This window comes from Misgurnus anguillicaudatus, chromosome 5, assembly GCF_027580225.2.
Source record: "Misgurnus anguillicaudatus chromosome 5, ASM2758022v2, whole genome shotgun sequence".
Lineage (NCBI taxonomy): Eukaryota > Metazoa > Chordata > Actinopteri > Cypriniformes > Cobitidae > Misgurnus > Misgurnus anguillicaudatus.
The window spans coordinates 25,123,978-25,150,122 of record NC_073341.2 but is presented as its reverse complement, the minus strand read 5'-3'; the positions used below and the strand labels follow the sequence as shown (position 1 = coordinate 25,150,122).

The window sequence follows — 26,145 nt, the reverse complement described above, 5'->3', positions numbered from 1 at the left end:
CGAACATCTTCCTGTCTCTAGAATTAACCCTTTGAAAGACACGTTCGGATTCTAATGCCCCGCCCTTGTGCTCAGAGGGGTACAACTTTTTAGTCACCTGATGATGAGTAATACTGATCATCAATTAAACTTAAGTTTGTTTTTGAGTTAATAGCTGTAAATTCAGTTTAAATATAAGATATTTTAGAATCGAGTTATCACATTCACATAGTCCAACTTTACCTAAAAATAAACACAATGTAGTGTACTGTTTCACAACTGCTCAATCAAACAACAGGAAGCTTCCTGAAACTCAATCAGCCATAAGAAACTTATTATTTTTCACATTTCCCTATATTTTTGTCTTTCTTTTTCATTTCTTTCCGTAGAATTATAGAACTACTCATATATAGGTTACTATGGGTAATTATAAAATTACCATAGTAATATTGTAGTTTTAAGATATCACTGTTTGGAGGTGGACATTAAATCACCTACGTGCCTGTGTCATGATTCATTCAATTGCATTCAATTCCTAGAGTGGAACTAAAGCTCAGCAATATTTAACTACTTTATGGGTTGTTGTGAATCTGGCAGTGTTAATTTACTGGACAAAGGTCCACCATATACGGACAAGGTGCTTTCTCAAGACCGGTTGTTTAAGTTAAAAAAAACGTCATGTAATTTAATAGTACGCAGAACAGAGAGTTTCTTATGTAGTCTTCTCAGAACGATAAAGTACTTCATTAATCCTGTGTGGGAAATTGTAGGCAGGATAAAAGAGCAGAATTGACAAAAGGAAAGAAAAAAATGTAAGATCATTTTTAAAGTGAGGAACATGACAATTATTTCCTCAGTCATTCAGATAATAATTATTACCTACCAATTGATAAGAACAGGGTTTGGTAGCATACTAATTATTGATTTATTATACATCAGAAAAAACAAGGGATGTTAGCAGGATTTACTGTTGAAGTGAGTGGATAAGCAAATTGAAATACTTTTAATGTACACAATTTTTTGTCATGATTTCTTTTTACAATTTTGCATTAAAGGCACAATATGTAGAATTTATAACACTAGAGGTTGCTATTTCACAATAACAAAGGCAAAGCTTATGACATTATTAGAGAGAAAGTGGAGCGATGGGATATATTGTTTTCACTATCCAAAGACGTATGGAATTTGCTAATCATGTTCATGGATGAAATAATGAATTTGTTTTTTTTTAACCGTAAAATAATAAAAAAACATTTGACCTGGTTTACCATAATGAACATTGCTTCACTCATTTACGACATTATTGCCTGGGTTTTGTACGCGTATGTGTGGGGCAGGGCTATCAAAAGAGGGTCCATATCCTTTTGGGCTAGGGGCGTGTTTGTTTTGGTGATTTGAACTATCAACAACGTTTAACAGAAAACACTTACCCCACCTTTAAGTCACTAAAAGGGCGACAATTACAAGGGAGACAAGGGATGAGCCATTATTTAAAATAGGAATTTTCAAATCCTTTTGAGATTATGTAATTACACAACTCAATGAAATATATTACACTGTGCAAGTAAGTTTGGGATATTTTATTACAAAAATCGTACATATTGTGGCTTTAAAGGAAAACTACACCGACTTTCAATATTTTACTATGTTCTAACCTTAACTTAGACTAAATAATTCCTGTCATTTTTCAATGCGTGAACTTCATCTTTGTACAGCGCGTTGTGAATGTGTTAGCATTTAGTCTAACCCATTCATTCCTATGGCTCCAAACAGGGATGAATTTAGATGCCACCAAACACTTAATAAAACGTGCCAATTTTTTAAGCGGACCTCCGGTGCAGCAACATCATCACTCCTCTCGCTGAGTTTAAATGAAAGGGTGGAGTTCACAGGAATGATGATATTACAGCGCCCGAGGTTGAAGTGCTGAAAACTAAGTGCTCTTCCGCCATACAATAGTTCTCTTTTATATCCACTTAAAACTGTCACAAGAGGTGAGGAACATCTATATAAAGACCTCTTCACACCAACTGGTTGGGTTACATGACCATGCTCCTCCTGAACTTAGCTAAAAAAACTGGTAAATTAATCTTTAATGAGTATGTGCTTATTGAAACAGATTCTGTGAAAATGTATTTTTTTTAACAATGAGTCCACACATCTTTATAAGGCCTACTATACAGTACAATGCCAAGACCCCCACTGGCAAACAGACGGTTCAAAAGTTATTAAGAAGGTGAACTTTTGTTGCTTTTATAAACAAATGAAGATCCCAGCATTTGAAAAAATACAATTCTGAAATTCTTTAAAAGTGTTCTGGCAAGCGAACTCAGACGTTCGTTAGCTCCGCGGCAGAAAAATGTCGAACTGGGCAACGCTCCCTTTGCAGAGAGATTTCTTGAAGTCCATTCCTTGGAAATGAGCCCGACCGGTTTTGATGACTGTTCCTCTGTCCAGTGAGATTCTTTGGGCTGAGACCCAGCTGCTGCTGTGGGAAGAAACATTGTATTTTGTTTTAATTAATATACGGTCTCATAAATGTAGAATTCATTCAAGGGTCAAGTTTTAAAAGTTAATGTACCTTCACCCTTCTCAAGGACTGCTGGTCATCATGGGAACTGGGTGAGGAGCTGCTTAGAGAACTTTGTCTGCGTAGTGTAGGTGGAGTTCCCAAAGCTTCAACTTCCTGATCCAGTTCTGCCCTGAACAGATAGGGCACAGAAATCTATTGAGGTATACTGTACTGTCTATCTTATTCGGTGAAACATCCATTACATAGAAATTTTTGAACTTGCAGTGTTCTTAGACACATACTATAGTGCAACCCAATAAATAGAGCATCTCTCTCTTTCTCGTTCTCTCTGATACTCTCCTTTTATGTCTTACCTGACAGCACTAACAAGTGCCTCCATCTCTTCATTCAGGTGATGGCGGACCATGTGCTTGTTGCTTGGAATACATAAAGCTGTTGCCATGGTTTCACAAGTGAAGGAGGGATCCAACACCATTACAGCTCCATGAACCCCACTATTCTGAAGACTGTCAGCGAATTCCTACATGAACACACATACACACTTTCTTGTGTTTGTCCTTTTGCAAGCACTTATACTTTTTCATTGAACACTGTTGCTCTCATTCTCTGGTACCTTTAGATCAATCTCCTTGATCCATTTAATAATGCGACGACAAGTCCACACCACTGGATCTGTGTTCTGATTCTCACACTCAGCTCTTCTGGACTGCAGAATCTGCAACAAAACCTTATTACAATATTGAGTTTTTAGCAGTTTATCATTCTAGAGAGAGTCTTAAGACTGTTTTGCTTTAAGTGATATTCTGTTCTATATTACAAAGACAGGCATTCATTTTTAGATGTGGCATATAGTTTCCAAATACATTTTAGGGACACTGCCCCCAAAAAATATGGATCATATATATAAATTGGCCTTTTTATAAAGTTTTGACCAAATTTCCAACATACTGTTCCAGGAATATCGGTGGGCTTTCTGATTTCTTTGCACACTGTTATACCTCTTTGTCAAAGTTGAGAGTGTGTAGCAATTGTATTCCCAGCAGAAGGCTGCTCTGGTGGGATTTTTTAGACACGTGCATGTGTTTATCCAGATCGGCGTGTGTCAGTGTACTCAGGAGACGTCCGTCCACCAGGTGAGTGTGGAAGAATTGGGAGTACTGAGGGAGACCGACATCAGTCAGCCACGCCTGAGCTACCCAGTGATGATCCATATCAGCTGCTTTAGAAAGACTGAAACATACATTAACACACACAGTTTATAAAAGGAATAAGTTTTTGCTTGAAAGGTATAAGGGTCATTCCTGGTATGCTGTAACTTCTGAGCTGTGTAACTTTTAAAAACAAAAACATGTCTGTGTTGAACTGTAAATAAGGAAGCGTTTGTGTTTCTATAAACATTTACCGAAACATACTCTGGTCAAGTTCGGGTACTCGGGGAAGACAAGCTTTATTAATTATACATAAAATAATACATTCCTCTACACCTAACATTTCAGAACTTGATGATAGAGCAATAGCCCGCCTTGCCCAATCTATAACAACGGACCCAGAGCACCCCCTCAACATCAACTTCACTCTCTTGCCCTCCGGCCGCAGGTATAGGACCCTGACATGGAGAAGGGCACGTTTCAAAAAGAGCTTTGTACCATTGGCGATCTCAATCCTTAATAAGCTACAAAACTGAACATTCACCATCTTGTGTTTTGTTGTTGTTGTTTTTGTGTATATATGTTTGTACTAGCTGCGTGTACTGTATGACAGTTTGTGAAAACAAACTTCCTGTTTACAGGACAATAAACTATCTATCTATCTATACCTTGATTTTTTACACAATGGAATGAAATTAACAGGATGCCTAAAATAAAAAAGCTGAAATTACTGCTTAGTGAGTGATTGAGGGTGTTAACCTTATATTTATTTTGATAGTGGTGGGGTCGTGATATGGGCTATGTGTTTGTGTGGGACTCACCCATGTCCTGATTCTGCATCCCTGTAGTCCTCAATAGCCAGACGCAGTTTCCTGCGGTGCATTGAATTACTTATCCCCAAAACAAACTCCAGGTCATCATCGGTAAGAACCAATAAAACCTAAATAAACCAACATGGAGATCATTGTTTACTTCACACTGACCACCCTGCCGAAAAAAACAATAAAACCATTACAGAAAATTCTAATGGTTTTATTGGGAATTTTATTGGTTCTAATGGAATATGGCCCAAAACACACTACAGTGTATTGTTTTTTGTTGGTCTCTAATGGCATGTATGGGTTCTGTGTATTGGTTCTAATGGAATATGGCCCAAAACAAACTACAGTGTAGTGGTTTTAATGGTAAAAGCTAATGGTTCCTATTTGGTATTTTAATGGAAACCATTAAAATTTTCTGTAATGGTTTTATTGTTTTTTCAGCAGGGCAAACAACCCTTACACAAATAACATGAATTTCACGTACACATTTTGCTTTTGAACTTTCCCTCAGGTAAAACCTAACATCTCAAATTCACATGGGGTTTTCTGTCAAGGACAGAGTATCAAAGTCTGGTCTGATCAACTGTTCTCTGTGTGATGGCAACATTTTCATAGAGAATTATATGAATGACGTGTAAACACATGTATTACTGCATAAAGTGTGTTGTGTATATATGAATGACGTGTTAACACATGTATACTGCATAAAGAGTGTTGTGTATATATGAATGACGTGTTAACACATGTATTACTGCATAAAGTGTGTGGTGTGTGTGTGTGTATATATATATATATATATCAATGCACGATGACAAGCAGAATCTACCTTGCCGCTTTTGACGTTTTCTGCGCAGGCCCGCATGTACATAGGCATGGCCATGATGACCTCCAGCCACGCCTGCACGGTTCCCGCGCGCCACCGGGACATGGGCACCGTCCGCGCAAGCTCCACCTGCTGCAGGCGATCCAGCTGATCCTCGCTTTCAGATAGGCTCACGCTGAGACGGGCGGGGCTTGATAAACTGTCTGAGTCTGGATTGGTGTGTAATAGAAGAGGGGCGGTGCTTCGGTTAATAATCAGCATAATCAAATGTCTGACTGAATCAGGTACGAACATAATTATATATTCAGTACTGTCAATGAAAAGCGCATGTATACTGAAAAATAATAGTTACGTAAGGGGTAATCTAGCCGATTATGGAAAAATGTAAGTATTTTCTAATAGCAACCAACTGGATGTACAATATATCATGTTCATTAAAGGGCTGTACTTGTCAAATAATTGAATGCAAATTGGGCGGGAGAAGAGATGTTAGTTATACACTGAACTTATGTGTAAGTAGTACGGTACCGATGAAAAGGAGCGGTGTGCTACCAGTTTTAGCGGATGTTATTGGGATAACAAACCTTGTAATGTCGCGATCGACTGACCAATCAGTATCAAGTATTCCAGAGCGCCGTGTAATAAGCACATTTTAAAGAGAGAAGAGATTCACGGTACAAATCTCTCAATTCACATCACTATTTAGTAAGGTACTGCAAACATCATCCAACCAAGATCTACACATAAACTCCATGACTGGATAATACTTATGGCAAACATCCTCTGTGTGTGCGTGCACACAAATAATTAATTCCACCAGCAGGTGGCACACCAATCTCTCTTAAAAAAATGATTATACGCTCGTGCGTCCATAATTGGCACTTACAGTAAATGGGGTTGTTTTAGAGTACCAAACTGTTTACATTAAGATGCTGTTTTAATTTAAATACAATGTTTCTTTCAGTACAAAAACATATCAATTTAAGTAAAACGCTGCATTTTAAAAAATAGGTTAAATGTTTCCATATGTAATTATTTTGTAATTAAATAGAAAAAATTGTTAAGCACACGTTATTTTATCAGCATTTTGATTGAATTGCACACTTCTTTGCACTAGATCAGTGTTTCCCAACAGGGGGACCTCAGCAGATTTTCAAGGGGGCCTTAAGATGACCTAAAATTATTAAAAATTGGACAAAAAAGGCATTAAAATAAGCTAAAACAAGCAAAAATCAAGATGTTTCTTATTTATTGGCTATTTTTGTAGCAAATATACATCTGTCTAGTAATTCCAAGTTTAAAAAATTTTTAATTTAATTTTAGGTGAAAAAAAATGTAGTGATTGGGGGCCTTTAAATATTGTTGGGCAACTAGGGGGGCCTTGAAGTTGAAAAGGTTGGAAACCACTGCACTAGATCATCCCATCATCCTACTTTTTGCTTCAATGACAACATGTACTTAAGTTTACTGGACTCCATTTCTTTGTGTAAAACATGATTATCTACGTTAGCCCAGTGTGATATGACAAGTTTCAATGAGCATCCTGTGTGCTTTTCGGAGGCAAGAAACTTGAATCGTGTCTATAAAGGATTTAAGCTGCATTTTTCTCTGAGATACCTTTCCAACAAAAACACATCTTATTTGGTTAATGGTGTTTAGTAATGAGTGAGTTAATTAGTTATTAGTTATATGATTACATACAATATTCTACCCAAGCAGCATTCAGCTCGGAGAGCCAGAGTGCCAAACCACAAAATTGCAGAGCAAAGAACTCAGCCACACACTCAGTTCAGTGTTTTTTTTTTTGCATTTATTTCAAAATAATCTGTAGTTATATAACGCAATACCACTTTCATTTCCATGCCATTTAGAGTTCCATGCTATTCAGCACCAGCCTGAGTCAAAACAGCAGGAAAGGAGAGACACACAATCTCTCCGTCTCCAGCTGAACACACTACATGCTCTGAAAAACTCTTATTTCTTCATTTCATATCAGTGCAATATTGAAATGTACACAATGGTAAGAATCTATCTGCCACTGAATGATAGCTAGCTTTGATTTCAGAAAAAATAAACTAAAAAAGACACTATAATTACAAAGTTTAATGGTTAAAGAGAAAGGCCCTGTATTATAAAGGTAATCCAGTCCCCACTTGCAAAGCATCATGGGAAACTACTGTGGAGCATTATATCATACCCTGCTTTATTAAAGGTTACAGTAATGATTTCAATGACGATAATTGCTTCGACGGCTATCTAAACACTGATGTGTATCTATAGTCAATGATCTGAGACCTGTTTTGCATTTTCAAACAGTCTTTATGTCCTAAAGTAACTGGTGTACTCAGGTCAGCATGTTGTTGTGAATGTTACTGTCAGAGTTAGTATGTATAATGATGGTTACAAATCTCCTGTGGAAAAGGCAGTATGACAACACTACAAAAATAATAGCATTTACTTAATCTATAGCTTTGTCTTGTTTTCCTGTGAAAAAACATCTTTAAAACGAGATATACATTAAGATAATAAAGTTTGAAAGTGTGTTTTAATAAACATTGACATATTTTGTTAGATATAGCCTTAAAACAAGCAAAACATTTGCCACTAATTTCTTAAAGGGGTAGTTCACCAAAAAATAAATATTTTGACAATATTTAAAGTTGTCACAAACATGTATACATTTCCCCGCTCTGATGAACACAAAGGAAGACACTTTGAGAAATGTTCCAATCAGAAGCACCATTGACCTCCACAGTATTCTTTTTTCTTTTATAGAAGTCAATGGTGCTTCTGATCGATTTTGTTAATATCTTCCTTTGTGTTCATCAGAACAAAGACCTTTCCACAGGTCCGTAACAACATAACAGTGAGAAAATGATGACAGAGTTTTCATTTTTGGGTGAACTATCCCTTTAATCTTAATTCATGATCCAAGTCTTAATTATCTTATGCAGTTTTAAGTAAATGTGTCTTGTTTTAAAGATGCTAACCAAATGTTTCTACTGCAAAACAAGACAAAAACACTGACTAAGATTTTAGATTACATCATTCATCATCTAAATACGTGTTTGTGCTTGAATGAATAAATATCTTCTAGATCACAGTGTAACTTAATTTCTCATAAACACCGAGTTGGCCGAGTACCCTGCTGACTTTCCACAGGAGTAATACATTAAAAACAGCTGAGACAGTGAGAGTTACTGTAAATGACATAAAAGGCATCCAGGATAAAAAAACAGTTACAAGCACTGAGTGCACAATGACCTGTTATTTACACATTCAGCAGTCCTTCAAGTTTCTAGTGAGATGCTAAAGTGGGTGCTAAGGTACACACACACACACGCACACATACAGCACACACACACACACACAGACAATCGAGGGTTGATCCACTGCAGTAAAGTCAGTTTGTGCTTATAAAGACAGCAGAGAACCATATAGTCACCACACATGAACAACTAGTGTAATGCGCACAAACACAAAGGCTCTCAACTGCGTCACCAGTCAGCATCCTCCTCTATGTAGAAGTCGGGTGTATTAGTACCATCAAACAGAGTGGGATCCAAAGACTTCCTTTGCTTTCCTCGGCCGAACACCCGCGACAGTGAGCCCAGTCCTATTCTTTCCTTCTTCTTCCTGCGCCTCTGCTCCTCTAAATCCTCTAGAGACTGCAAAGACAAAGAAATAATGAGCAACAGAAGTAAAAGTGATGTACCACAATGTGCCCTGTCACGGCACACTGAACACATTCGTGTCCACGCGTTCGTTTTGCAAAGCGAGTCGGACGCAATGTGCGTGTCTTACGTTGCAGAGAGAGTGTGTTCTGTGTCGTGGTGAATCTGATGGAGTCGAGCATCTTTCTCCCTCCATCATGGAGGCTTCTGAGATGACCGACGGTTGTTTGGAGTGACAGGGACTGACACGTGCCGCGGCTGATGACATCATGCAGTCTGCGTCACAGACGCACTGTGGTGCTTTCAACACTGTCAGAAAGAAGTTGTTTCAATTTCCTGCTTCGCATCCGTCTATATATACACATCATTATTGTGTCGTGTGTGTACCCTGTCTGTCCATGGAGTGGTAAAGATTCTGTTGACTCTGTCGTATCGCCGCAGTCAGAGGAAGCTCTGCATGCATCGCCCACTCTTGGTTGCCGTTGACGACAGTCTCCATAGGCATGGCCAGCGAGTGTCGCTTAGGAACGTCTTTGGTGAGGGTAGCCAAAGACTGTTTTGCCTGGAACATACAAACAGATTTAATTCAATCAGGTTTTTCAACGTGTGAAAAGAACGTACAGTACTGCCCAGAATAGTTGCTCCAAACTATTTAGTGTTTATAAATAGGCCCACATAGAGTCTGAACAGTCATCATTCACAAAATACTACACATCTCTCCTATGTCCCTACTGATAAGAAAAGCTCACACCAGCATGGATTTAAATTTGGTCCATGCTGGTTAATACTGGTTCGTGCTGCTATACCTGGATCACCAAGAGAATAAAATGAATCATCTTTCACTAACAATGTAGTGTAGTGACAGTAATACTATACTTAATAACCATACTTAACTTAAATGTGCAGATTCCATGTGGGCCTTATTAAAAGTCGAAAAAGGACACCACTATCACCATCATCACCACCCTTAGCTATCATCACCACTGTCATTACGATAAAATGATTTCGGCTCCATAATATTGTAATAAACTTACATGCAGAGATGAACACAAAAATACATTTACATGCACAGGCACATGCTTTCCATTCTATCCACCTGTTTCTTGACGTAAATGTGGGCGCCACCATCTTTGAGCTTTCTTGTTTATGACTTCCGGTGAACCACTAAAACTAATGGTAGTCTATTGCAAAGGACACAAGTGTGCCGTTTTGACTGGCTGTTTAATGTTTATTATGAAATCCAGGAAGACCGACATAATTTGTGCAGTTAGGGGTTGCCATAATAGCTAATACAAACGCAGTAAATCTCAAATGTAAAAAACAATATATTTAGCCATAATACATGCACAAGAACTGAATGTGTATGTGGCGCACATGCACTCATGATCTGTATTTACAAATCCATCCACTAAAACCTTTCATAGAAACTGCAAGTATAAAATAAATACAATAATTGTTTAAAATCAACTAATATTATGCTGATAAAATATGCTGATTTAGCCGATTTATTTATTCTGCTACTATATATTATTAAAAAATGCGATTACAGTACAGAATATATAAGACATAATCTGCTTAGTTAATGTTTATAATAGTTTGTAATGTGTTTGCGCGTTGTTATGTTTTAAATGAAAAAGCAAATACTTTAAAAAGTAAGCAAATAATTTCGTAAGCTCATGTCTCCACCTAGTGCGTAAGAAGCGATGTAATAATATTTTCATAAAACGAAAACAATACTCAATACATGTAGTAGTTTAATATGTTTACTATGGTTTGTTCAAATAACTTACAATGTGTTGAATGAGAAAGATACTGCTGACTGTGTCGGACCGCGTGAAGCTCGACGTGCCGCCATAAACAAGTCCATTAAAATTGCTGTTTAAAAAAACCTCACAACAGCGGGACAGTTGTGACATTTTAAACCAGCACCTGAAAAGTTAAAAACATGAAGTCTTGATCTATTCCATTTACAAGCACTCGACTGACTTTCCCATTGTAAAGATACTGGTATGTCTCCGTGCTTTTATATTTGCGCATTGCAGACCCATCACCTCCGATCAACAACACAAAATGATTATATCTTCTTAATTTTATCCTCACACTGGTTCATACATGACAGGTGTAGTAAATATAAACTGTTAAAATCATGTTTTATGTGTGCTCCCACTACACTGTTTTCTACGGGCTGGATATTGAACCGGAAGTCTCGCACAAGAAGGGAAATACGTCACATCACTTACTTCCGCGTTCGAGAAAAAGGTGAATACTCATAATAAGTGCATTTTCATTGGATGATTCTAATAAAAATAAACTGCATGTGCAACCAATCACACTGTCTAAATTGTGCATATCAAAAGAAAAGCCAACAGTCCAGACCAATCAAAGAAGGATTTGAGGTTGAGTGACAGGCCTGGCTGATCTTACCGACACATTTTTAGGTGAAGCTGGTCTTTCTGGAGAGCGAACGAACACGCGACTCTCTAGTTTCTGAGCCATGATGTTACTCATCTGTTAAAGAAGCACACACACAACACCAATGTTTCATTTGGCTGAACATTTAAAAACACTAAGCCAGAGGAACACGCATCTTAAATACCTCTGTACTGATTTGTCCTGTAGTTTGTTTTGCTTACCATAGCTAGTTCAGCCTCTAGCTCCTTGATCCTGTTCTCTTTCAGGTCCAGTGCAGAGCGGAGTGCACTGGCATGTTCCGTGGCCTCTTTGGTTTGTCGACGTAGATCCCACTTTTCCCGCTCTAACAAATCCTTTTCCCTCGCCAAGATCCTCACTGCATCTTCACTCTCCTGAAACACACAAACGGTTTGAGCATGGTCTCAGTGTGTTGAGTATGGAGGCCTATGTGTATGAGTGTGTATATGTAGCATATATGTATAATATTTGAATGCATGAAAAATACTTTTCGATGTTGTTCATAATTGCGTATAAAGTCTCGGAGCTGCTCCTCGCGGCTCTCCAGTGTCGTGTACAGCTGCTGCATTTGATTCACAAGATCAGTCCTCTCCAACCTCAAACGTTTCCTGTCTGCCTTCATAGCTGGAGGGAGAAAGAAACGTAGTTACCTACATGGTTAGAGCAAAAACATTAACTCTTTCCCCGCCAGCGTTTTTAAAAAAAGTTCCCAGCCAGCGCCAGCATTTTTCATGATTTTCACAAAAGTTTAATGCCTTCCAGAAAATGTTCTTCTTTAAATATATAAACAAACAATATATCAGATGAAAGAACAGACCCTCTGCTTTCAAAAAAAAAAAAACGTTTTATCCTATCTTTATTAGTTCTCTTGTAATTACCTCTCAAACATGGGTAGGTTTCTTCAAAAACACCCAATTTTGAGCAAAAAGCTGAGATAATTCCATTTTTGCAAAGGACTTTTGATAGAGATCAGATGCAGAGCGATCTTTAAAACATACACGGAGTTCTTTCTCTTTCACGTGAGGCGCTACTTCCGGGTTGTATAAGTTGCGGAAGCCACCTGGTGGATACTAGCGGTATTGCGGAAAGACGGAAAATCTCGTCATTAGCGGGGAAGCGTTTTCTCTTAATTGACGAGATATCTCGTCAATGGCGGTGAAAGAGTTAAAAAGGAAAGTTGGCTGTGTTGATTAAATGCTATACATTTATCTGTCAGTCCAGCTATACTAAATGCGCAAGCATTATTTTCGGGAAGTGCGTAATATCATTGTGCCTGCTGCAGCCATGTTACGGCAGCAAAGGCCTTGATTATTATGCCAGAATCAGTATAGACAGAATCAGAGTATAGTTCCTATCCATATCTGCCTAGAAAATCACAACTTTTAATTTCTGACAGTCTTAGTACACAATGTAACTTCAGAAGAGTCAAGTTTTAAGCGCGATGCTAATGGTCTAATCAGATTCAATGGATTATGCTAAGCTATGCTAAAAGTGGTATCGCCAGACCCGGAGATCGGCTGAATGGATTCCAAAACTGTACAAATCAAATGTTTAACTCTAGAGAAGCTGGAAAATAAGCATATTTTCAAAAAAAGTGAAGTGTACTTTTAAAGTGATAATATTGAACTTAAACATATGAGCATGATAAAAAAAAATTGCTAATGCTAATTTACAAGAAAACCTTTCAGACGCACTTAGAGGGTTTTGCCTTGCTATATATTCATATATAGCATTATTGCAAATTTTATTGTCTTAATTATGTCCAATAAATTAGATTATATCTAATAAAGTGATATATATACATTTTCTTTGCCTAATATGATTAATAAGTTATAACAAGTGTCAGTATTCCAATAAGTGTACATTTAACACTACACTTTAATTTCCAAAATCCAGTCTTTCTCTCTCTCTCACTCTCTCTCTCTCTCTCTCTCTCTGTGTGTGTGTGTGTGTGTTTAACTGTGTGTGATAACAGAGGCAGTAATTGACTGTTTTAGGTTGTTTGTAGCTTCTGCTCTGACTTGCAAATTGCAGCCCATCTTTTCCAAGGACATTGAGTCCATTCACCCACCACTTAAAGACCCATTATACAAGAGCCAAACAGCACACAAAAAATCCTTTTACACACTTGTACACACACACACACACACACACACACACACACACACACAGAGGAACACCTGGTAGGAGGTGAAGAGAGATTCTAAATAGCGGAGAATGTTCAGATCAATAGCTCCTCTAAAAGCCGAAGCTAACCTCCCAACTGTGTGCATGTGTGTTTAATTAAATATTGGATGCTCCTCTTCCATCATAGGGAGAGATAAGACTTCTCATTTGCAGCATTCATGCACAATACTTTTCTTTATCATTTCATTTCTCACTGATGCGTACAATGCAAGGGCCTGTTTTAAAAATTACAAAAAAAACTTCCCCCTTGTTTCCAAATAAGACGGCTTGTATTTATTAATGCTGGAAGAGGTGATATCAGGAGGCTTTTGTTTGTGTTCAGGCAAGCACACACATATACATGCACAACGACTGCACCAAGAACAGAAGATAAAACCCACAGTGCTGTTTATGTGTAACCAACAATCAAAATATCTCTGACTAAAGCCCTATTCAGACTGTAATTGTTTCTCATAAGGATGTCTCTAAAAATATATTTGCATGTCTCCTCCGCGATAAAACTCATGCATTTGGATGAAGATAAATTTGCGGTGGATGTGAGAGTATATAATTCGAAACACCTGGAAATGCGCTGCATGTGTGGTTAATTACATGATAATTCACATGATCCGGATACTTGATTATATGTATATGAAATATTGTTGTGTAATTGAATACATTTTAAAAGAGATGCTAATAGACATAGTAAATGCTTTTATGATTTTTTTTCTCTTTACTCTTATCAGCTCCCACTCGCTCCAAGGAAGCGATGATAAAAAATGTTTCATATACTTTTCATCATTTCAGTAATAAAGGTGTCAAATGTTTAAAATGCACGCAAAAAAGCAGCTTCAATGATGCCAGGGTTCCCACACCTTAGTTAACTTCAAATTCAAGGACCTTTCAAGGACTTTCCAGGTTAAATGCCCTAAAATTCAAGGACTAAATGTTACATTGTCTTACCTTTAAAGATACATTGTTACAGTTCCCTTTTGAGGGAACTCACGCTGCGTCACTGCGGTGACACTTTGGGGACGCCTCCAAAGGGTAAGTGTGTCTGAATGTGTATATTAAATTCAACCAATGGTGAGGCTTAACAACAAAGACAGGGTGATGCGGGAGCCAGGAAGTATATCGCCATCTAAAATATTACCAAAGATGACGTTACAGGGACGCAGGATGTATGGCAAGGGAGACGCAGCGCCTCGTTCCCTTCTCAGGGAACAACAGTTACATACGTAACCCGAGACGTTTGCAAAACTATGCAAAAAACATTTTGGTATGAATCAACATTCGCATACAGAAGATATAAGCATTTAAAGCAAACAGTTTAGCACGTGTGCTTAAAGTCTAGAATTTTTATGATATTATCCTACACTACACAGGGAATAATATGGATTTTTTTCCAGATAACTTCTTGCATAAAACAGATTCCAGCACTTTCAATGATCTGTATCTAAGTACTGTATATTTTCAAAAACTTTCCAGGGCCTTGAATATTTTCCTCCAGATTCACAAACTTTCAAGGACCCCTGGGAACCCTGAGATGCAGAATAAATGCCATACAGTGCTTTTCAGTGGTCTAAAAGCATGAACTTTGCATTGATCCCCTTTTATAAACTCAGAGATCTGGATTCGGACAGTAATTAAATTACCATACGACCTTGTTGTTGATCAAAAAACAGTAGGTAATCCGGCCAAGGTTTTTTAAGCGGGTGGTCAGAAGAAAAAAAACACTGACATTCTGGATTCGGATGGCAATACAATTATTGACTACCCTCTGTAAATGATAAAAATACCTTACGTCCCCACAAGAAACAATTACCGTCCGAATAGGGCTTTAGCCTGTGAAAAACAGCAACATCTATTAATCACTCTCTCACTTGGCTGCGAAGGTCCTTGGAGAAAGTAAGTTTAAAAACCGAGTCACAGCAAGAAAAGCAGGATCCCTTGATACATCAACAGCATGGATATGATTGCAGTATTAATGCTGTTCTTTAAATTTCTACACTTTACATCCACAAACAATTAATGTCTCGAGGCAAAATACATCTTTATGATGTTTCAGTTCCTTGGTCTTATGGCATAGCAAAGTGTCCACTGTTTGCACACACCATAATGGTTTTCGCAATTACTCTTTCGATTTAGGAATAGGGAGGTTTGGGGTTGTGGGTCAGTTCCACTCACTTCCGAGCTCATTTCAGGATAGGGTGAGAGTTGGGGTAAAAGGTCAGACTCAAATACCTATTAAGTTGAACTCACCCTGTAATGCCTCCTTTGCTCTGTCCAGCTCCTGCTCTCTTTGCGTCAGCTGCACCCGGAGCTGTGATACTGACAGCAGCTCCACGGTGCAACCGCCTCCTGTCTCCTCCAGCTCACGGTTCAGCATCTCCCTCACCTGCTTTAATACTGACACCTCCTCCTGCAGACGCACCACCTCCTCATGCAACAGCACCACAAATAAAGAAATATTAAATATAAAAAATCCTAATACACCTCCTACACAAACACAAAGACTCCTTACGGCTCTGAAACTAGAAAAACACCTGTACAGGTATTGGGGAACACATAATAAAACATTCCTGCCATTTCTTTAGAGTATAAAAGGCTGCCGTTAAAGGGTGTGTTGGAATGAAAAGTACATTTTTCAGAGGCTTTATGCACCTCACAGTAATCACGAAGTGAATCTGCACATATTACACATACTGTAACAATCATCAATCATGAACTGTGCTTACTAACTGAAACTGCGGTCAAATATTTCTGATTCTTTAATTAGCTCATAAAACAATGCAAAAACTAGTTATATAACACACAATGATCAAATGTACACCTTATAATGTAAATATATAGTGTTTTGTTTATTAAATACTTCTCAAATGGCACACCAGCTTTGATTTCTGGGTTACATGGATATAAGCACATAATGCACATGCACGCACACACGCAAACACCTTTCATCTGTAGAGCAGCTGTGTGTGTGTGTGTGTGTGTGTGTGTGTGTGTGTGTGTGTGTGTGTGTGTTTTGTGTGCTTTGGCTTGTATCTGTTTGGCTCATGTCCATGGATAAGGTTAGCATGTGTTAGAATCACTACCTTTCGTTTCATGGGCAATACTCTTATTATAAACCTCAAATACTGAGATCATTGATAAGGTACCAAGATCAGAATATAAAAATGGCTGGGTTATTTTGAACTCATATTGGACAGAACACGTGCTAGGTTTAAAATTACCCAATGTTGGGTTGTTGTTATCCAACCATGGGTTATAATATCCCAGCAGTTATGTTAAAACAATCCAGCATTGGGTTAATTTTAACCCAGCGGTGGGTTCTGTCCAAAATTTACCCAACATGGCTTAAAAATAACCCAGACATTTTTAGAGTGTGCCTTACACGGTCACCAAAATGGTGAAAAAATGGTCCCAAGCTGTCTTTAGGGCAGTACCCTTTTACCATTTTGGTACCAACAGGGACATTTTGAAAGGGTACCACCCCAGAGACATCTATACTTAGTAAATTTACTTTTCAACACTTCTACCAAATTGAAAGTGTTTTTTCGTGTTTTCTAGAAGTGTGATCTCACTTTCAGATCTGGGTGTTGGATGTGTGCTTCTGGTGTGGAATCTGATTTTCATCGTACCAAAACTAAACCTGCATGTTATATAGTCCGTGTCATGGTTTCTTTCACCTTGCATAGTTGGGTGACGGCATGGCTTTCAAAATATATTTAAATAGACACATGACATGGGAACATTTTCTCCTCTTATTTAAAGATTAACAAGCCATTATATACACTCACCTAAAGGATTATTAGGAACACCTGTTCAATTTCTCATTAATGCAATTATCTAATCAACCAATCACATGGCAGTTGCATTAATGCATTTAGGGGTGTGGTCCTGGTCAAGACAATCTCCTGAACTCCAATCTGAATTTCAGAATGGAAAAGAAATGTGATTAAAGCAATTTTGAGCGTGGCATGGTTTTTGGTGCCAGACGGGCCGGTCTCAGTATTTTACAATCTGCTCAGTTACTGGGATTTTCACGCACAACCATTTCTAGGGTTTACCATTTCTGTGGGCGAAAATTCCTTGTTGATGCTAGAGGTCAGAGGAAAATGGGCCGACTGATTTAAGCTAATAGATGAGCAATTTTGAATGAAATAACCATTCGTTACAACCGAGGTATGCAGCAAAGCATTTGTGAAGCCACAACACGCACAACCCTGAGGCGAATGGGCTTCAACAGCAGAAGACCCCACTGGGTACCACTCATCTCCACTACAAATAGGAAAAAGAGGCTACAACTTGCACAAGCTCACCAAAATTGGACAGTTGAAGACTGGAAAAATGTTGCCTGGTCTGATGAGTCTCGATTTCTGTTGAGAAACTCAGATGGTAGAGTCAGAATTTGACGTAAACAGAATTATAACATGGATCCATCATGCCTTGTTACCACTGTGCAGGCTGCTGGTGGTGGTGTAATGGTGTGGAGGATGTTTTCTTGGCACACTTTAGGCCCCCCTTAAGGCCAATTGGGCATCGTTTAAATGCCACGGCCTACCTGAGCATTGTTTCTGACCATGTCAATCCCTTAATGACCACCATGTAAACATCCTCTGATGGCTACTTCCAGCAGGATAATGCACCATGTCACAAACCTCGAATCATTTTAAATTGGTTTCTTGAACATGATAATGAGTTCACTGTACTAAAATGGCCCCCACAGTCACCAGATCTCAACCCAAAAGAGCATCTTTAGGATGTGGTGGAATGGGAGCTTCGTGCCCTGGATGTGCATCCCACAAATCTCCATCAACTGCAAGATGCTATCCTATCAATATAGGCCAACATTTCTTAAGAATGCTTTCAGCATGTAGAATTAAGGCAGTTCTGAAGGCGAAAGGGAGTCAAACACAGTATTAGTATGGTGTTCCTAATAATCCTTTAGGTGAGTGTATATTCAGGTGAACATGCATATATGGTTAAACCCTACCACAGTCTATTTTCTAAACACAGAAGTGTTTTACACAAACAAGCTTCATTCATATAATTGATAACCAAAGCACAGACTCTACAAGTGAAAACAGGTGAAGAATTCTGAGCGCCTGGTGTTCTTCCCTGTCAGAGGAGGCAGAAGTCTTGACACAGGCATCTAATGCACCTCAAGAATCTTCCTCTGTTTACTTTGAGACAACACTACTGATCTGGCATGCTGCATTATCTGGATTAAAGCTGTAGGACTTTACCCTCGGCTAATCCAAAAATAAGGCTCTAGAATGCAGATGATACTCTAGATTAGTTGGGTTCAGAGAAGGGTGAGTGTTCAATCTATACCAGCATCTTGTCCAGACATGTATTTCATATTGCTTAATAATATTATATAAAAAAGTGGTATTATTCCCCGAACTCCTTATGTGCTTTGCTATTTTTGCGCTTTTATAAACAGGACATCAGTGCTGGTGTGCTCCATTAAGCAGGAGAGGCAGAGTGTCCTTAGAAATGGTCTGATCATGTGTGTGACATTATAAAGATAAGAACATAAAAAGTGGCATATGTGGGCTTTTTATGCAGCTGAAATAGTCTTGAGTGTTTTAGCCTTTAAGGACATTTGAGAAAAGGGCAGATATCTAATAGCGGCATGCTGAAGGGTTTGATTAATTCTATTAGTGCAGTCAAACACAAAATGACTTTGTGTGCCTTGGGGAGAAGGCCAGAATAAGGACATATCATTGACTTTGGCATCAAATAGAGCAGAACTATAACAGCATAATAATATACACTGATATATTTACAACATGTATTTAATAGTCATCATCAGACTTGCATAAAATCTGCATAGCTCCACAGAAACCTTTGCCAAAAGAAATTGTTAACTCCTTCGTCGTGGGTTTTTACTACTTGTATAAACCATCTTGCCGTTAGTGAGATGCGCTTCTAAAAACAAACGGTGCTAAATTCACTAGCTCGTAATCATAGGGGAATCATTTTAAGTGCTATATAGCACCTATGTAGTACCAGTGTTGCAACTGTGCAGAACCATATTGTGCTTTATACCACGGGTCTGTTAAATGCTGTATTCTGATTGGTTGAGAAATGTTCCATGGGTATGCATTATTTTTCGATAACCGCACACCTAACTTTTCAAATGTCTTAAAAATAGGCACCAGATCAATGTTTGTGGTAACCGTGGTATAAGCGGAATAATTGACTCCGGTCCTTTGTATTATTTGAAAATACCCCGGTGTAACGGGTGTGCATAACCACCTTTGGTGTGCATTATTTTCTTATAATTCAATGGCCCGTCGTCAATTATTCCTTATATAGAACCATATCTGGTGCTATAGTGGTGCTATATTACCCCCGGATGGTTCTTCATAGGTGCTTTACAGGTGCTATATAGCACTAAAAATGGTTCCCCTATGATTACAAGCTTTTGGTGCTATTTAGCACTATTTTGTAGAATGTAAATACACTGGGGTGGACTCCCAGACAGGGATTATCTCAAGCTAGGACCTGGCCTTAGTTTAACTGGGAAATATAACTAGTTTAAACAAACATGCATTACTAAAAACATTACTTGTGTTCATTTTTAGGCCAAACAAATGGCACTGGTGTATTTTAAGATATGTCAGTGCCAGTTGTTGTCAGTTTGGACCGCTCTTACATTTATTTTAATCTAGGACTAGTCGAATACCTGTCCGGGAAACCACACCACTGTGTGTGTATTTATGTCACAGACACCCAAAACAAACGCATAAGTACTAATGAGAACATACTGTAGGCCATGCGTTCACAAAAGCCTTTTTTTACCACGTACATTGTGTTCTTTTCATTGTTTGCTATGATAGCACAACATTTTTAAAAATGCTAGTAGCTGGCGAGATGCTGAGGTTTAATTCTGCTTTTTGGGTTTATAGCCCGTTGTCTTGTGTTGAAAAATGTTTATGTCAATTTTTATTCAGCCATCTAATCACAGTTGAGGAGGGGCGGGACAAATACCTCTTGACTCTAACATATCACACCCATGTTGAGACGTATCATACTCCTATTAAAGTTATACTGCTTTAGAATAAAGCACATTATATATTTTGCTATAATTTGTCACCATTCATTTTTTTATATTTAATATTTTAAGTTTCTTTTTTAAAATGACCTTTTACCATCTACACTTTAACATGTGAATTTCTAAAAGTAGAAATGAAGAGTTCAATGCAAAAGCCGCTAAACGCCACCTTCTACAAAAATGAGTTAATGACATCAACGGAATGCTTTCGGCATGTGTTCATCAAATATTTTCGCTTCAAATCTGCTTAATCCCGCCATCAGGCCATTCAGAAATACCAATTTATTGGCAGAATTTATTAAACACCACGTTGATTTTTCAACAAAGTCTTGAAAGTGCACGGAAGACAAATAAGAAATGACCGTGAGTCACATTCAAACTTGGGTCCCTTGTGAGTAGTTGGAGCTTAGTACAACCGAATGTGGCAGCCATATCACAGCGCCCCCTAATGTGTGGTTCATTTTAATTTTTTTACTTTTGAATTCTGACATCATTTAAGATGTTTCATGTTATATCTTTAGTGATTCTGCAATTGTTTACTAAGTCTTTTCCAAAGAAGTGGATTTTTTAGAAGTGCAGATGTATGCCCTTTGAGGGTTTTGCAGTGAAAGACAGAAAACATGTCTGACGAACTTAGAGGGTTTTGCATCCGATATCTTTACATATTATAAGTAGTCACGTAAATTCCACTAATATATAGTCAAACAATGGCTTGTATAAGACTAAAAAAGTGGTTAAAATAGCTTTACAATAAGGAAAGTATGTGGGACACTTTTAACACTGTTAACATTTCAATGTCATTACCTTTACATGAGCACAGATTATCTTGCAGTGCATTTAAAAAATAACAGTGTCAAAGGTCATCGGGATGTTTATAGAGTCTTAATGCTAAACATTTGCATCACAAATGTGAAGTTTAGATAATAACACGACATGATGTGTGCATTTCTATCCTGAAAAGCTTGATCTTCTGTTTATGTACACTGTGATAAAATGGTGCCAGGTCTATTTTGTGTGATTTAACAGCTCCCAGTCCCATCAGATGCTGTGTGTTCTGATGATAGGGAATTAGGGTGCAAACAGAAATTCACAATACTTCATCACAGCCTGCTTTTAAAATACGTTTAATGTTTAACACCCCCCCAATCAAGAATGTAAATAGGCATGTTTGTGCTCCTGCATGTGCGCGGGCACGTGACTGTTTGAATATAAACGTGCCCGATGATCTAACGGTCCTCTCATTGCGTTTACAAAACAAACAGTAGAAACCACATGAATCACTCCACAACCAAAACATCCACTAAACACACACACACGCGCTCCCATCGAAACCAGCTCTGCAGAAAGTCTCACTGCTCCAGCCTGAGGAAAAACGCTTGCGACCATTCAGTTACTCACCCCCATTCACCTCTCATTCCCTTGCTTTGCCTTTTCCACAATGACCAAGTCGGGTGGTCAGATTTTAAAGAAACTCAAATAACATCAACTGCAAACAAATTAAAACTCTCTTTTTCACCTGCCGGGAGCGACTCTTACATGGTTTGTAGATATTAACTAATCTCCCCCTCCTTTTCTTTCTCTTCTTAAAAAGGAGGAGCTACAACTGACACCACTGTTTAATACACACACACAGTGGGTAAAGGCAGGATTTAAGGTCAAGGTGCAGAATTTCAAGCAGGTAATGACTCTCTTTTCAAACACATACACAGATGCCAGATTCCTGTAAGAAGAAACCATGCAAACCCACACATACTCAAGTTAACAATCAACAACCAACACACTGTTCTCAGTATAAAAGCTAATGGAAACCCACGATACTGGCATCCATTTCCATTTATTTGTCAAAATTTATCTACACATTGTCCATTTTATTTTTAGCACCAGCGCAGTTGCACACATTCTTTTTTAATTCGTCCAAGTTGTGCACTTGGGTATCATAATGTGCCCATGATGCCCAAAAATGCTTTTAGATCACTAGAGCTGTGTCTCAAATGGCATACTATAACTATGCACTATGTACTCATGTAACGTTGTTTACTAACTGGAAGTATAAGCAGTTTCCCACAAGGACGTCTAACGCATAGTACATTGCACTCTAAGAAAATCAATTTGTACATTGTTCTGTTAATGACAGCGTTATCTGTTTTCCTCAGTCACCGTCAGACTGTAAAGTGTAATTGTCTCTACAGATAAACTTTCCTTTCACTGCATCTGATAGCCCCTCCTATCCTCCGTCATGTAAGCAAAAATCCAATAGGTGTTCAGAGTTACACATCTCATTTATTTGGTTGAATGAGTGCCAGGGCTGGGTGATATTGACCGAAATCTCTGTCATTTTATTGATGAAATGCATTGTACATAAAATATCTTAGTATTTTGACATGCAAGTCAAATGAGATGTCACAATCATCTTTATTAAAGGATTAGTCCATTTTCTTAAAAAGAAAAATCCAGATAATTTACTCACCACCATGTCATCCAAAATGTTGGTGTCTTTCTTTGTTCAGTCGAGAGGAAGTTGTGTTTTTTGGGGAAAGCATTCCAGGATTTTTCTCATTTTGGTGGACTTTGATGGAGCCCAACATTTGATACTGGACTCAACACGTGGCAGTTTTTTTCGACGGAGTTTCAAAGGACTATAAACAAATCTCAAACGAGGCATAAGGGTCTTATCTAGCAAAACGATTGTCATTTTGGACAATGAAAATAAAAAATATGTACTTTTAAACCACAACTTTTCGTCTAGGTCCGGTCCAGCGCGACCTAAACGTAAATGCGTAGTGACGTAGGAAGGTCACGTGTTACATATATAAAACGCACATTTGCGGACCATTGTAAACATTAAACTGACACAAAGACATTAATTAGTATCAGTTGATATACAACAACGTAACGTAGGAACGGTCCTCTTTCAACACATGTAAACACTGGGGCGGAGTTTCGCGTTCGTCTTTTGTGACCTCTTGACGTGATGACGTATTGCGTGGGGTCGCGATAGCACATCACGACCGGATCTGGACGAGAATCTGTGCTTTGGAGGTGTGTATTTGTCGTTTTTGTTGTCGAAAATGACAATTGTTGTGCTAGATAAGACCCTTATGCCTCGTTTGGGATTGTTTATAGTCCTTTGAAACTCCGTTGAAAAAAACTGTTACGTGTTGAGTTAAGTATTAAATGTTGGGCTCTATTAAAGTGAGAAAAATCCTGCAATGTTTTCCTCAAAAAACATAATTTCTTCTGGACTGAACAAAGAAAGACATCAACATTTTGGATGACATGGTAGTGAGTAAATTATCTGGATTTTTCTTTTAAGAAAATGGACTAATCCTTTAAAGAGCACCTATTTCATTGCTAAAAACCAACGTTATTTTTTGTATTTGGTATAATACAATGTGTTCGAGTGGTGTATGGTTAAAACACATTGTTTTTTCACATAACATACATTTTTGTAGCTCCAGATTTTACTCTCTTCCAAAAACTCATTGATTTGAAAAGCTATGTTTCCCTGATTGGCCAGCTAATCTGTATGTTGTGATTAGCCTGAATACCTCTGATGTCAGCCGGAAATGTGACACTCCTTACCATGTTTGAAAGATTCGGTTGCAAACAGGCGTTAACTTACAGGCTGTAAGCCCGAAGCAGGAGGAATTATGAGAATGTCGGTCTTGTCCATCACCAATCCCAGGAAGTAAACTGCTGCCTACAATCCGTGTGTTTGTTGTAGTCCAAGAAAAGAGATTTACTTTGGAGATGATAACTCATGTCATCGTTTACTTTGGGGTTTGTACCTTTTGCATATCGTTAACATGTACTAATACACACACACCAAAGAAAATTTAAAAATGTGAATCGGACAATAGGTGCTCTTTAAAATAGTGTATTATAAAAACAAATTTTAAAGACAGGTTTTTGTTCATGCACAACATGTGAGCTGGTTGGAAAGCTTACATTCTCAGTCTACAGCTTCTGTTGCAAAGAAGGATATACCAATATAGATTGTCTCATCCCATATCCTGCTGGAAAAATATATCGATATACTACCAATACTTAATATAAAAGTGCACTTTCTTTTTGTAATTTCCAATGTGAACACACTTCTTACACTGTTACTATACTACAAAATGATTTAGGTTGTGACATCCAAGTAAACAGGTTCACACAGACACTCACACACGCACAATCTGTGTCAGATTGCAGCTGTGTTGCTTTTCAACACCAGGGAAAATTTTACAGATCCCCTGGTAGGTTTGTCAACACACACATTACACCTGTCAACAGTGAGTTCACACACACTGCATTGTAATGCGCTTTACACGCAGACACACAATCTCACCTACACGGAGGAATGAACCGTGTGGCCAACTGCTGTGCCAACTGCTGTGTTCAAAGGTAAACAACTGCAGTCTGTAATCCCTTCTGACAACTTATTCTTATAGCCTCTACTTGAGTTTTTTACATGCATTTTTGCAGAAATTTACATTTATTCATTTTTAGACACTTAGACCAAAATCTCTTTTATCAATAGGTGTGTTCCCTGTGATTCTACCAATTGAGATACAGAAACACAGAAACAGCAGAATTTAATCTATGTAAAGTATGCAGAAGTATGATCATTATATGGTATGAACTAAATTACTTTTTAAGAAACAAGCATGTCACACAGTTGACATGCCGAAATGTATAAGAACAAACAAGTGCAAAAGTCAAAATGCAGGCGTTTAAAAATGTCAGAATCTGGTTTATATCTAACCGCTTTCTGTTGTTGTGTGTAAACATAACCTTGGAGTGACTGCAGCTAAAGCACTCACACCATGTATGGAAAGATGAATGAAATGATTCATAATTCATTAAATGTGATTTATCAAAGCCAGTGATCTGAGAACCTGAATAAGACTCAAGCCTACTGCGGTCAGAGCTTTCTGTCTTTCTTTTGTATGACATGACAAGACAAATAATACTGGTAAAACTGTAGTGTGCCGGTACACTATATTTGAACATCTCAACATGTCCTTGTTTCTGGAGGCGGGGTTTAGGTTGAGTATGCAAATAGTCGCTGTGCATGTGCATATTTTGACCTGATGAAACTTTGATGTGGTCAAGAGATAGCGAATAAAGGTCTTTATTCATAAAATTAAAGGTTAATAAGTAATGTATAGGCAGTCTGAAATAAGCCCCGACAGTGTGATCAGGACCAGACGCAAAGCTGAGGCTTATTTTGCAATAACAACCTGCCTGTACATTATCCGGCTTATTGGACAGCTATTTACATCAATTAAGTAAAGTAACATAAAATATTGATTTAAAATATATGATTTCCTCAATTTTTTAATAAATGCAGATCTTCCGCGAGAAAACCCAATTTAGGTTTTAAGAAAAGACAAGACGTTCAAATGGTCACAAACACACTATTTGGTTTAATAATTTGTAAAAAATAATCTCATATAATGTTGATGTTGTTAAAAAAAGTATTTTGTGACCTCCATGCAACGAAATGAACAACAAATC

The 26,145-nt window shown here is 38.0% G+C and overlaps 1 protein-coding gene across 5 annotated transcripts in view; it reads right to left on the bottom strand.

Moving 5' to 3' along the window:
- Window positions 1-1,784: 1,784 nt before the first annotated feature.
- The window catches only part of kazna (kazrin, periplakin interacting protein a), a 39,515-nt gene continuing 15,154 nt past the window's right edge, over window positions 1,785-26,145 (bottom strand). The window contains exons 1-15 of one of the 5 annotated variants that reach the window (XM_073867787.1): window positions 22,044-22,207; window positions 15,837-16,033; window positions 11,896-12,032; window positions 11,612-11,782; window positions 11,403-11,486; window positions 9,366-9,540; window positions 9,109-9,287; window positions 8,849-8,972; window positions 5,308-5,513; window positions 4,482-4,600; window positions 3,511-3,742; window positions 3,126-3,239; window positions 2,866-3,032; window positions 2,561-2,681; window positions 1,786-2,467 (exon numbers count right to left, since the gene is read on the bottom strand). In XM_073867787.1, coding sequence (XP_073723888.1) covers window positions 2,309-2,467; window positions 2,561-2,681; window positions 2,866-3,032; window positions 3,126-3,239; window positions 3,511-3,742; window positions 4,482-4,600; window positions 5,308-5,513; window positions 8,849-8,972; window positions 9,109-9,287; window positions 9,366-9,540; window positions 11,403-11,486; window positions 11,612-11,782; window positions 11,896-12,032; window positions 15,837-15,963 — 2,115 coding nt within the window. In that variant the 5' untranslated portion in view covers window positions 15,964-16,033; window positions 22,044-22,207 and the 3' untranslated portion in view covers window positions 1,786-2,308. Of the gene's footprint in view, window positions 2,468-2,560; window positions 2,682-2,865; window positions 3,033-3,125; window positions 3,240-3,510; window positions 3,743-4,481; window positions 4,601-5,307; window positions 5,514-8,848; window positions 8,973-9,108; window positions 9,288-9,365; window positions 9,541-11,402; window positions 11,487-11,611; window positions 11,783-11,895; window positions 12,033-15,836; window positions 16,034-22,043; window positions 22,208-26,145 lie in introns of those variants that run through there. The other 4 variants (XM_073867786.1, XM_073867784.1, XM_073867783.1 and 1 more) reach the window with 4 other exon arrangements.